Source organism: Myodes glareolus, chromosome 11, assembly GCF_982192425.1.
Source record: "Myodes glareolus chromosome 11, mMyoGla1.1, whole genome shotgun sequence".
Lineage (NCBI taxonomy): Eukaryota > Metazoa > Chordata > Mammalia > Rodentia > Cricetidae > Myodes > Myodes glareolus.
Genome location: NC_142036.1, coordinates 59,114,941 through 59,128,690, shown reverse-complemented (window position 1 = coordinate 59,128,690; position 13,750 = coordinate 59,114,941). Strand labels below are relative to the sequence as shown.

General features: G+C 34.0%; 1 protein-coding gene across 2 annotated transcripts in view; it reads right to left on the bottom strand.

Moving 5' to 3' along the window:
- Mdga2 (MAM domain containing glycosylphosphatidylinositol anchor 2) overlaps positions 1–13,750 on the bottom strand; it is a 762,902-nt gene that overhangs the window by 256,243 nt on the left and 492,909 nt on the right. For both annotated transcript variants that reach the window (XR_015004446.2, XM_048415642.3), the window contains exon 5: positions 12,936–13,068. Coding sequence is in view for 1 of the 2 variants with exons in the window: in XM_048415642.3 (XP_048271599.1) it covers positions 12,936–13,068 (133 nt within the window). In the remaining variant the exon portion in view is untranslated. The remainder of the gene's footprint in view (positions 1–12,935; positions 13,069–13,750) is intronic.

Here is a 13,750-nt window from a genome sequence, read left to right as displayed (position 1 = left end):
TTTGTCTACAAACAAATCAACCAGCAGGTTACATGGGCTATTTACAAAATAGCAAACAAAACAAAACAATCAAAACACACACAGCAACTATAAAAGCTCACCAGTTCTTGAAATAAATCACATATATTTTATTACTAAAAGTGATGGCAAAGAATTACTTCTACATAATTTGTTACATTTTGATCAACAAATGAATACATCTTATCTGTAATTTTTCAGTTATATTACTGAAGATTACTGTTCATAAATAAAACAAGCTAAGTAATGTCTCAGAAATCAAATAAAGGGATCATAATTTTTTTGGAGAACTAGTATGTAGGTAATTACAATGAGATAGCAAGATTTAAGTCAGTATCAGGAAAGAATACTGATATTAAAACTCTTCTATGTGAACAACCTCAGTGAGAGGACAGAACAATTGAGGACTACCTGGTGTTGATCTTACAGCTAGATATTATATTTTTTACTTGTGAGAGTATCAAAAACAGCTCTCATATTATTTAAAATATTTGTTTGATAAAGATGTTTTAGCGTTGATTACCTAACCTGCGACTAATTTATTTCAGTGTTATATTTTGAATCCTGTATAATTGCATAACTTCAATTCATAGAATGTTGATTGTGGTTTGTTCATAATTCTCCAGAGCTCTGGGTTTTTCTCTAATCAAGGAGTAAATTAGTTAGTTTCTAAGGAGGCCCCCCTGGAGCATATTCTGCCTTGATAAGGAAAGCTTGGGGCACAAAGCTGCATCTTAGGACATAATTATTCTTACAGTACTCAAATACATAAATGGGCTCACAATATAGCAACTATTAAAAGTCACTCGAGGAGTCTAAGTGACCTTGCCAGTGATAGCAACAGAATAAGGAGATTCAGTGAGAAATGTGCACATACATATTTTGTCTTAGTGATTATTAATTGGGCAAAGTCAGAGACTTGCTTACGATTCCCCTATCTAGGCATTAAGCACACTTTGATCAAGTTCTAGACCTCCTTTGCTCTTACTATTCTTCCTGTGTGTTCTAGATATTAATTCCTTGCTGAATAAGTACTACACTAAGGCTTCTCTCCACCTTAGAGGCTTCTCTTAACTCTTCTGTTGATGAGAGACTTTTAAATTTAATGGAGTTCTTTATTTATAAATGATTTTAAGAAAAAAAATGCCAAGCTGATATAGATTCACTAAGAATCAATTGTGTACCTGGATTTGGCCTGGGCTTTGAAAAATGTCATAACAAATCAAACAGAAATTCTGTCCTCCTGGAGAGTGTCAATAGATAAAGCTGATGAGAGTTGTTACTATAGCTGAGGTGATGTCCAAAAAGCTTTACATATGGACACTTATTGCTTTACAAAAAGAAAAGAAAAGTAAACATCACAGATCGAATCAAACTGAAATATTTCTGTACAGCAAAGAGAAAAATCACCAGAGAGAAAAATGCAATCACAAAAAGAAAGAAAATAGTTATATTCCATATGTTATTAGGAGTTAATCTCTAAAACATGATAAGTTAAATCATTCAAAATGAAAAATTATGTAATGTGTGAAACTATGGAACATTTTGATAAGAAAAATAAGCAGGTAGCAGATACATAGTATATGATTTTCCTTATAAATAGTATCTAACACATTCAATCAAATTCCCAGAATGTGGAATAGTGGTGGCCTGAGCTTGAGGGAGAATGAAGTGGGGCATTCATAATCTGGGCATAAAACATTAACCAAGCAAAATGAACAAACTCTCAGATCTGCAGTGTATCACTGTACTTATACTCATCAATAATATATATTAACATACATACATACATACACATACATTTTTAAATGTAAGAGTACAGATATCATCTTTATTTTTTGCCCCTAGCCTGAATTAAATAAAACACATTTACAAGTGGAATTAAAAAATAAAACTACCAAAGAGAAGACTGTGATTCCCAGTTTTGTATGTAGGTGGAGTCGCTTTAATGGATTGGATTACAAAGTCACAAAGTTGTGCTTTTCACTGGATAAGGTAGCAACTATAAACTATGGACCTTGTAGTCTGTGTCACTAAAGCATCATGTTGACTTGAGGAAACTACTAACTGCTGCCTAATTCTGTTATCACAAGTCTAGTTAAAATGAGTCCATTCAAGTCTCACACTTAAGTAGCTCTTATCTCGGGGTTTCAGACAGAATATTTCCATATATTGTTCTGTGTTTTAGGACTGTGCTGTTATGTGATAAGGAAGGTACTTAGTTTTCAAATAAATAATACTCTGTCTTCATACAGAGGAAAAATATAAGCTTCACAAAATGGAATGTTGCTTAAGGAAAAGGTAAAGAACAATAAAATCATATTAATACTTTTATTCAATGAAAGATCAAACACTAAATCACTCCTTAATTCACTTCTTTTCTAAACAGAAATGCATGTAGACAGTATTCTGTCAAGATCTCCTTTCCCAGTGTTTTTAAAATAAAAGCTATCACATTCTAGTTACAGTATATTTGGTAGTTATTTTTATCAAACTACATTTCTCATTCTTATCAGATTAATTAGCTACTGAAATATCTTTTCAGAGTTAACATTTACCAGCCATTATTTTTAGTACAGAAGTATAAAAAAATGAATACTCATGTACATATTGATTTACATATGTAGACAAACTATATATATACACATATACATATATATATATATAATAACGTGTAGAGATTTAATGGTAACCAAATAAATATATTGGAAATCAACTTTGGATTAATATGTATTATATATAGAATATATATGTATCAAATGTATTGTATATAACATACACATTTATTATATATTATGTATGTGCTTATGATACTTTATTTACTTGTATCTATATTTAATATCTTCTTCTACCCAATAAAAGCAGCATTTTGCTCAAAGTAGAAACCTAAGGAGCAATTTCAAGCAAACTGTCACATCTCTATATGTTAAATATTCTATGTCTTTTTGTCTTCATATTTTTTTTAATCTCATCTCAAGTCTCATTAAAAGAGAAGGCAATGTGACAGTGAACATATTCCCATTACACTGTGTGACTACCAGTAATCTATATTGATGACTTTATTGGAGACTCATGTCACTGAATCACCAGTCAATAGTATGCCCAAGTAACATAAGGCAGCATTCAAGCAGAGTACCTGAAAAGAACAGGCCGAGAGCGTTGCCATCCGATACACGAACTAAAGCATATCACTGAACAATTGGACAAGCCTATTTTCTACAGCAATAGAACAGCAACAGGAAGAGCATGCTTTTATTTTCTTCCAATAAATAAAAGTACAGCTCTTAGGACTTTGTTCAAACCAGGAATTAGGGGAATAGCTGAAAAAATTGTCATGCTTTGAGAAATAGGTGCCACACTATGAAATAAATAGGGTACCCTGACTTACAATCAAAGAAGAGATATGCAGGTATCTGATGTTTTGCCTGCTCACTCTCTCCATCTTCCAAATGATCCCTCTCCATATAACCTGTGTATACTGGATATACCACACCTTCAATATGGGGTCTTTACTACTTAATTAAAATATTCACAGAAACCAAACGTACAAACACACATACACAGAATAAGCTTTGAATTTTGGTAGGTACATGTGTGTGTGTTTAACAGAGATTTCATGACCACATAAAGACACACTATTCATAAATTTTATGATTACTGCTAGGCAGACAATGTCTGGAAAACACAAATATTTCGTATAAAGATAACAAAAGTATATTTCTTTGATCGTGATAGTTAATTAAGGAAGAGAATATATTCATGGCTTACTGAAAGGAATTCTATTTGAACTTTGCTTCATCTTTAGATTGGAAAATGTATTTTATAAGTCTTCTCTGGTAAAATATTAATCACTATTTTGGTAAGAAATAAATTTGACAATTTTGTAGGTAACTGGCTGATGGCTATGGCTACCTACAAGAAACTTTGAAAATATGCTTGGCTTTCTCTATTACAGAAATCAACACAATAGAAATAAAGCATTCAACATACTTCACACAGGGGTTAGGGAGCTTGCCTTTAATGAATATATAATATCTAACATTTTTCTTATTTTTCCAGCTATGTACAAAAGAACTAGGACAAAATAGCTGGGAATTAATATTTCTCCTGGAAGTAAGATTAGTAGGTTGAATCATGGATACTTTTCAAAAACAAACAACTGAAGAAGGAGGAGAGAGAAGTCTTTGGCAGGATGGCGTTACACATGGCATAGCTTTCCTTTCTGTCATCATGATTTCCCTGCACAGTTCACATGTAATCTCAATCATCTGCACAATATCGTAATGGCATGCGATTCCTCAGGAAAACTGATACTCTGAATGCCTTATGGGTGGAAAAGAACAGTGGGCAGTCACATACCTTCTCTGTAGGAGTAACACTTCCCTGATAGAGTCCTGAATAGAGTCACTGAGAAAACATTATTTGCAAAGACTCTTCCAAAAGAATGCATTTAATTCGAAAGTGATTTGTTGCCCATATTTTTGAATGTATAAGAGGATGAAAACCAGGTATCATTATTCTCACATTCTGCATGCTTGGACTTTTCAGACAAGGCTCTTAAGGGTCAATAATCACCAGGCAGTTGTACATCATTTCTTGACACTTATCATTTCTTGTAAATTGTATTGTTGCTGTTGTTCCCTTGACAAACAAAAGTGAACTAATATAGTACACAATTTTTCATCAATCTTTATTCAATTGATCATATTTTCAATGTAATTTAGCAGGAATTATTGATATGAACCAGCATTGAAAATGGGTGATCTACAAAGTGAATTGCAAGCTACATATCAGTCAGTACTACACACAGAGGCTGTATCTCCAAAGAATAAAAACAAAGGCAAAAAATTACTACAAAACCCCCAACAAAAGAATGGAAGGAAGAATGGAGGGAGGGAGGGAGGGAGGGAAGAAGGGAGGAAGGGAGGGAGGGAGGGAGGGAAGAAGGGAGGGAAGGAGAGAGGGAGGGAGGGAGGGAGGGAGAGAGGGAGAGAGGGCGGGAAGAAGGGAAGGAAAGAAGGATAAAAGGAAGGATGGAAATATAGATGGAAGGAAAGAAGGAAGGAAGGAAAGATGGATAGAAGGAAGGAGGGAGGGAAGAAGGAAGGAAGGAGGAAAAAAGAGGGAAGAATAGAAAGAAGGAAAGAAGGAAAAAAGGAAAAAATGGGGGAGGGAAGGAAGGAAAAAGGATGGAAGGCTTTGCATCTTCCTCATCAGAGTCAGTAATTTATAAAATCCCAAACCCCTCTGGAAACAAGAAGTTGTCACAGAAATTTTAAAATAACTGATTGTTTAAAAATAGAAAATCCCAGTCCTTCAGAAAGTTTTCATTTGGGCCTACAAGCATCCAGATCTCCAACAAACAGTAAAAAAACTTCCATCTGCTTTTATTTTGCTAACCTTCTGTGTCACCTGGGTACCCTTTCCCTTTAAGAGACAAGCTCTGCCCACTCCCAACCTGTTCTCTCTCTCTCTCTCTCTTATAGTCCTTCTTCTGAAGAGGTAACTACTACCCCTTTCCCTTCTTCCCCCACTTCTCCCCTTCCCCCTTCTCTCCTTTTCCTTCTTATCCCGTCCCTTTCTTTTTCATAACCCACTAAATAAACTCTATACCCAAACTCTCTCTTTCTCTCTGCATGATGTATCTGTCTGACTCTCACAGGCCCTGGTCTCCCATCCACCAAGGTAACCTTTAGCTGCCCCCATCACCACCACCACCAAGGCCTTGGGTGGCCCACTGCTGCCACTCATGGGACTACTGCCCTTTGTGGGACTGCTCCCCTACCACCATGTGTTTATAAATAAAAACAAATACAACCTGAGATGTGGAAATACCCTGACACCCTAACAGATTTAATGTGCATAACCCCCAAACAAACCTTGATGTCTGTCTGTCTGTCTGTCTGTCTGTCTGTCTGTCTGTCTGTCTATCTATCTATCTATCTATCTATCTATCTATCTATCTATCTATCTATCTATCTATCTATCTATTTTTCTGTCTGTCTGCCTGTCTAGCTATCTGGTTTTTTACTTTCCTCTTCTTTCTCTGCTATCTCCTTTTCCTCTCGTTATCTCCTAGTTAATGAAAAGATTCAATGAATGACAAAGCCCAGGCTGAAAGTTCTAGACTGCCTGTACTGATGTGGGTACAGTGTTAGTCGACTCTCTGTATTTTTAATGACCCACAGGCAGGACAGAAGCTTAATATGATTTTTAAGGGAATTTTTAGAAACTGGAAGTTTGAAGAGTCAAACCATGTTGTACAAATTTCACTTTTGAAATGTAAATTAATATTCTTAATATTCAAAAATGGTGCTGATTCACTAATTCCGTGAAACAATCATTTAACAGAAGGATATAGGCTTCTGAAGGATTTTCTGAGTAATGCTTTGTGGGCCAGGTGGATGGCTCAGCATGTAAAAGTACTTTCTGCCAAGCCTGAAAATCAGAGTTCTATCCCTAGATCCCAAGTGGTGGGAGAAGAGAACCACCTCCTGCAAGTTATTCTCTGACCCATACATGTGCACTTTAGACTCAAGTTGTTCCCTGAGTAAGTAAGTAAATAGTGTTTTATTATAATTAAATTCAAGTAGCATATTAAATTAAAAACAGTTACACTAGAAACATAGTAAGTGGCCATTTGGACATCTTTTAAAGCAGACCATTTGAGGATGCTCTAAAATATTCATGCTGTATTGAAAGAACATTCATATCATTTGTTTCTGTCTTAATACGTATAGTGTTACTGTCTCTCATTTGATTAATAAAGTTTCTTTGACCTTGTATTTTTTTTGACATGCAATTTCTGAATTATAGTATCTTCTGGGAAAGTTGCTAGTTGATGAAGGATGCTTTATGTAAGAATTTAGAATCTCAAAATAAACTTGAGTTCTAGGAATGTAAAAAATTCATTGGAAGGACAACAAGCTACACAGGTAGAGCGAGAACCCAGCAACTTGCAAACTTTCTGTTACTATGGTAATATAATTTTGGAAAATCTGGGTCATCTTGTTGCTGTGGAAACACTCAGGAAGAGCAATGTTGAAACCTCATAATGACCATTACTTTTTCTCCCCAATTGACAGTGAAGCCATCATCTATAGTTTCCTATATCTGAAGTTGCATTAGTGAGTCTGGGGCACATTTAATTTTGATTACCTTAGGAGATGAGAAAGCACTTAGATGGAGGACCTAGTGTGTATCAACAATGTTATTAGTTTCCTCTATTTGTTTTACAAACTCTTTTTTTCTGTCTTAGATTGCAGCTATTTTTTTCTCGTGTATTATATCCTGATTATATTTTACCTTCTGCTATTCCTCCTAGTTCCTTCCCTCTTTCCCTCCTATCCAAGTCCACCTCCTTTTTATGTGTCAGAAAACAAACAGGCTTTTAATGAATAATAATAAAATATAATATAATAAGACAGAAAAGAAACTAACACATTGGAAGGGTACAAAACAAACCAACCAAAGAGCTCAAAAAAAAGGCACAAGAAACAAATATGGTTGCAGAGACCCACTCATTTTAAAACTCAGGAATCACATAAAAATATTAAACTGAGGCCGGGTGGTGATGGTGAACACCTTTAAGGCCAGTACTGAGGAGGCAGAGGCAAACAAATCTCTGGATTTGAAGCCATCCTTGTCTACAGAGTGAGTTCCAGGACAGCCAAGAACTCTGTTTTGAAAAACAACAAAGAAAAGTAAAGCCTTATATGATACTACGTGACAAAGAATCTCCAAAGATAGCTTTGAGACTGCTTTCTGTTGGCCATAGAAACTAAACTATTTCAAGAAGTCATATTTTATATTTATATTTAAAAATTGAGTCAATAACACAGGTCACCATACAAATATATCTCACATAGCATCAATACCCTTAGGTTTCTTTGGGAAATAGTATTGATTTGTAAGAAGTAGTCTATTGATAAAGAACAGAAGCATTATGAACTTTGTCTAGACTAGTCGTTGGTTGAAATAAGCAAACATGGGAGTATGACATTTCCTTAATTATCTTCACTTGTGTGAAGATTGCAAGCATACCCTTTCTTCTATTATTTGGATTATAAATCCTATCATAAATAGTATTTGGGAATATTTCCTATGTGCCAAAAACTTTTATGTTTTAGACATCTAGATTTCCTACCTATAAAAACAAACAATATGATTACTTTTTGCTTTTGTTATCCCTAATTTTAAGAAGTATTGAAACAGAAGCCAATTAATGTCCCTAGACTTAAAGATCAGAATTTGCAACCCAGGTTTTTGAATGAAAACACTTACAGAAAAGCACTTTGTACTACACCCCACACCATGGAGGCCTTGTTGAGAGAGACAGGCTTTATCATTTAGTTTTCTATGACTTTCTATGACATTACATATCTCAAACTGGTTTCAAACTCTCCATAATCCTACTGCCTCAGATTCTTGAACACTAAGATTGTAGGTGGAAAACACCATGCCTGGCCAGAAAACATGTTATTGTCAAACACAGTGTAACAACATTTACTTTTAAACACTGACATATATGATGATAAAACCTTTTTATTTCCAGTAACATCAATTACTTTCTTTCAATATCTGAATCTGCTCAAAGACTATAAAATAAAAGTCAAAAATTTCCCTAGTATTTCATATACTAAATTTAGAAATATAAACAATTATAACCAGAAAAATGCATACTTCAATGCCATATAATAGCAGCATTAGCATCTTTACCCCGCTTTTAAAAAATAATGAGAGTACCATAATGAAATTATGTCTGTCTCTCTTAAGGTTCAACCTTCATTCTTCCCTTAGATTTGCTTTCTCCCTATTTTCCCAAAACAAAATATATAGCGGTATAAAGAATCACAATAAAATTCTATTTTGAAATGAATCAGAAGGAATAAATCAAAAGTTAACTAATGTATAAAAAGTATGACGCTGATCTAAGAAAGACCATCTTTACATGAATAAGGTATGCAGAGCACTCATTCCATATAGCAAAGAGGAAAAGTCATGTGACTACCCAGAGATAGGAAAACCATGACAACTCAGTAAGACAGCTCCTACCAGACAGATGGCACTTTGATCCTGCAATTTGTTGCCTCTAGAAGCATGACAATATGCATTTCTGCTGTTTGTGCCTTCAGGATGTGGCATCGTAATAATGCAGTCCGTGAAGTCTGATACAGGACAACATCATATCTGTTGTAGTTGCATCTCACAAAACCCATCTTTCTAACAAAAATGACAGTTGGTAAGATAACATGCCTAGATTCTAATAAGCAGTAATTATCACTTAGATTCTGTGATGGCCAGATGAATAGAGTAAATTAGGAAAAAAACAACATGGCTAAGGAAAGTGGCTAAGGTCAGTGTGTACCTGTAAGAGCAAATTTCCCAATACTTACTTTTCTTGACTATAAATTGGCATTTCTGATAATATGCATATTATACAAAGAAGTATTTATATATTTTATTTCATAACTTTGGCTACTAAGTTGCTACAACTAAAATAATATTTTGTTTCTTATGACATGTAGGCTGCATTCCTCTAAACTAAAGAGACCACCATGAAAAAAAAGCAGATTATGCTGTGTTTTATACTCCACCTCACAGCAGTGGCTGACTGTGATTGAGCTCCAAGTTACACTAAATAATAATAATAGCAGAAAACAAATGCAAGAGAGCTATTCTTGAATCTGTTTCTTCTGTGACAATTGATGAGGACAGATTGAAGAGAATGAATGAGAGAAGAGGGAGACAAAGAGGGAGAGATGGAAGGAGATGGGCAAGGGTGTGCAAGGAAGAAGGATGTGAGGGAGGAGGAGAAGGAGAAAGAACAGCCACAGGGAAGTATAGGAGTTCCCTACTTGTTTACTGAGTATCACCTTGCATCACATTCCTCTCTGGATGTAACCCACTTTTAAGGAAGACATCTTAATTATGTAATTTTTATAAATGCTAAGGCTGTGTAGACTAAATCAAGGAATCTATATAATTAAGTAAAATTAGCCCCACCTGTCTTGTTTCTTTATAGTTTTCATCATCACCTCTCAGGCAGGTACAAAACATGTTTTTCATCCTAATATAGGTAACCTACTTAATTCTTAGTTGCCATTGAAATCATGAGATATCTACATATAAGTGCTTTAAATACATTAAAATAAATTAAAATATTATCATAATTTCTATGCACCCTTATGTTATAGTACATATTTTAAATAAATTTTTAGTTATCATAATTATGATCATTTCAAAATACACATTTATTTATTGAGATTATGAATTTACACATCTAAGTGGATTATTTCCATGAACTATGAGAAAGGAAATTGCATCAATAGTTTACCAGAAAAGGACTAATGTAATGTTTCTTCAAAATGAGATTAAGACCATCAATTTCTGGAATCAGCCACAGGACTGTGTCACTTGGTCAGTATGAGTGACAGGGATAAATAAAAATGTTACTTTATACCTTTTATATAACGTGGTATGAATGATCACTACAGAGTTAGGAAAATTGGGATAAATGCAATATATACTGTGACAAGACATGTGTTTATAGTATGTCATCACTGAGAATCATACTGAAAATTTTCTTTAACTTGATTTGGACTTGAACTGCAATGCTAATTCATTCTGAGAAAGTCAGGACAACCCAGTGTTGGGTAATGTGTAGATGATTATGACCTTTCAAATGATTCTTGGTAAATGCGCAAGCAACTTGATTTCTTTAACTAAAGCGCATCTGTACAGAATGGAATGAGTTCATTAAAATACCATGATAACAATAACATTATCTTCTCATCCAAAACCATCATTTAAACTTATTTCAAATTCTATATTCCTAGGTCTCACATCAAAATCGTGCTTCAGCAGGTATAGAATGGACCCAGTATTCTACTCACAATTAAACTGCTTTGCTATAAGAACGAACTTTGGATAACAATTATCAATGAGGATATTGTTTCTATATTAGTTCATTATGTCATTTGAGTATTGTATAAACAGGCCTTCAGATTGATACTCATAACAAGTTCAAATGACCACATGGATTTTAATCAAAATTTTTTTCATAGTAAATTTATACTTATCTGTTGTTTGTTCTCTACTAGGACTAAAATCTCCAAATTTATATTTTAAAGGTGTATTTATTACAGAAGACATTAACCAGACCTATTGCAACATTCACAATGATACATTGATTATATCCCTTATTTTCATGCTTCTCTTTCATGTCAGAAGAACAGTATGTGGGCCTTATTGTTTTACATATCCACTTGCATGAAAATGGTCTGAGATGAGTTACTCCTGATACATTTTGGAAGCTACTATGATTTCATGTAACTAAAATGCACAAACCTTCCCAAATCTGAGCACAGCCAGATGGGAAACAAGTATACATGGATGGTCTGACCTCTCAAAGGTCAGGCAAATGATGTGTCTGATTGCAGTTATTAGAAGCCCTAAATAAGTACCATAACCCCAATCTTTTTCCACAGTTTCAATACTCATTTGTAATAAATGCCAATGTAAGATGATCAACTGAAACATGGTTTATAAAGAAGCTTATCATTTGTTTTCTGCTTTGCCATATACTTTAGTGTGTGTGTGTGTGGGGGAAATGACAGAACGCTGAAAGTTTCAGTGGAACATTTGTAATCTGGAAAAACCACGCCTCTAGAAAAACAGCAGCCATCGCTCTTCTTATTATCAGTCATTCTAGCAACAAGCCTTAAAAAAAAGAAAGAAAACTAGCTGCTTCCATGGTCTTTAAGGATTCTGTCACTTTCCACTCTAATATTGTCGATGAAGTAAGACATAGTTATTTGTATCTAATAAAACACTCTGACTTCAGCTTGAATTTCTTTTCAGTAACTCAAAGCAACTAAAGTGCTGGTCATCCTTCAGCCTAAATAACTCCTCAAGCATAAGAGTCCGTCAGACTTACCCATCTCATGAATTGTGAAATAGCAAATCTCTAGACTTTGGCAACATGAAATATTAAGTTTAAGTTTTGATGTTTTGGTCCTTAAACAGTTTTTGTGTCCTTGGTACTTCTGAAACATTTTCTATGAAATATTTTATACGCTTATTAGTTAGTAAAGCTGATTTTTTTATCACACATTATTTTTACATTTGCCTCGACTGACTTTTACCCTGTGATTAATACAGCATTTTCTACTGTATGGCCATTTAGTCAATATTCCTTCGCACAGCAATTCTGATACACAGTAGAATCTCAGAAAATTATTGAAGAATAAATGAAAGAATAAAAGAATAGTCATTTCAAGTTTTAGAGACTTGTTTGAACAGATGCAAATAAATGAAACAGATACAAAAGAAAAGTACAAATGTACTTTGGAAACTATTTCTATAAAATCTTAAATTCAAATCTTTTCAGTAAATAAGTTGACTGGAATTTGCTGATCAGTTCTTTGCTGGGAGAAGAAACAATGTATTTTCTAGATGTTTTAGACATATCAACACATTAATTCTTTCTTGTACAAAAGAACTCTCCTGATGAAACCTGGTTGAATTTACCCATTACATTTTTCATTTAAAAAATAGCAAAAAATGAGTCTTATTTAGCTTTGCAACCGTAAAACATTTTCAGCAAATAAGATGGTAAAGTTTTATATGAAAAATCCAATGCTCCTCAAAACTCTCTTTAAATGGCACATAAGCTAATTTGTAAAACTTATGACTACAAAATTTTAAAATATTAAATTTTCTTTATTCCATACATAGTAACATCACACAGTCTCTTTGTGTTACTTTTCCTTGTTTAGAGGTATGTCAAACATTTCTGGGGGAAAATTATGACTCTCTTCATCTGTAACCATCAACTGGCCTGGAAGAAGGTTAAAAAGCTTTCTAAAAACTAGTTTCAGAAAACACGCATATAAAATACAGTGACAATTCCATACCTGTTTTATTGGAAAGTCTAAATGATACCATCTTGTCTGGAATATTACACACGTTCCTCACTGAAGCAATGCAGCTGTAGTTAGCATAGTCCTGAGGTCGAAGATTCTTTAGCTTTAAGATCTTTGTTTCACCCTGAAATGGGAGAAGAGATCATCAGCAAAGACAGTGATAACCAGAAGGAATGAATTGACACATACCATTGTGCTATAGAGATTTGCATTGGCATGAATCTTGGTTTATTGATATGAATTTGAGGTCAATTTTGTTATATGTATATAACATATACATATATATATATATATATTTCTGCTCTTAATTAAGGTATTGTGAATGTATAATTAAGAAATACAGGTAAATAGATTTTCATCTATAATAGTCCAGCTTGTAGTGATGTTAGTTAGATTTTCTAGATATATAGAGATGTATTTCAGATAGTTAGGTATTCTTCAAATCTTTCTGAGACCTTCAGAATATGGCATCTAAAATGTTTTAAATATAACCTCAGCAGCAAAGACACCGAGAGAAACAATTAATAAGTGAGACCTCCTGAAACTGATAAGCTTCTGTAAAGCAAAGGATATGATCAACAAGACAAAATGACAGCCTACCAAATGGGAAAAGATCTTCACTAGGCCCACATCAGAGAGAAGTCTGATCTCCAAAATATACAAGTAACTCAAGAAATTTGTCATCAAAAGAACACATAATCCAATAAAAAATGAAGTACAGACCTAAACGAAGACCTCTCAACAGAAGAATCTAAAGTGGCTGAAAGACACTTAAGGAAATGTTCAACATCTTTAGCCATCAGAGA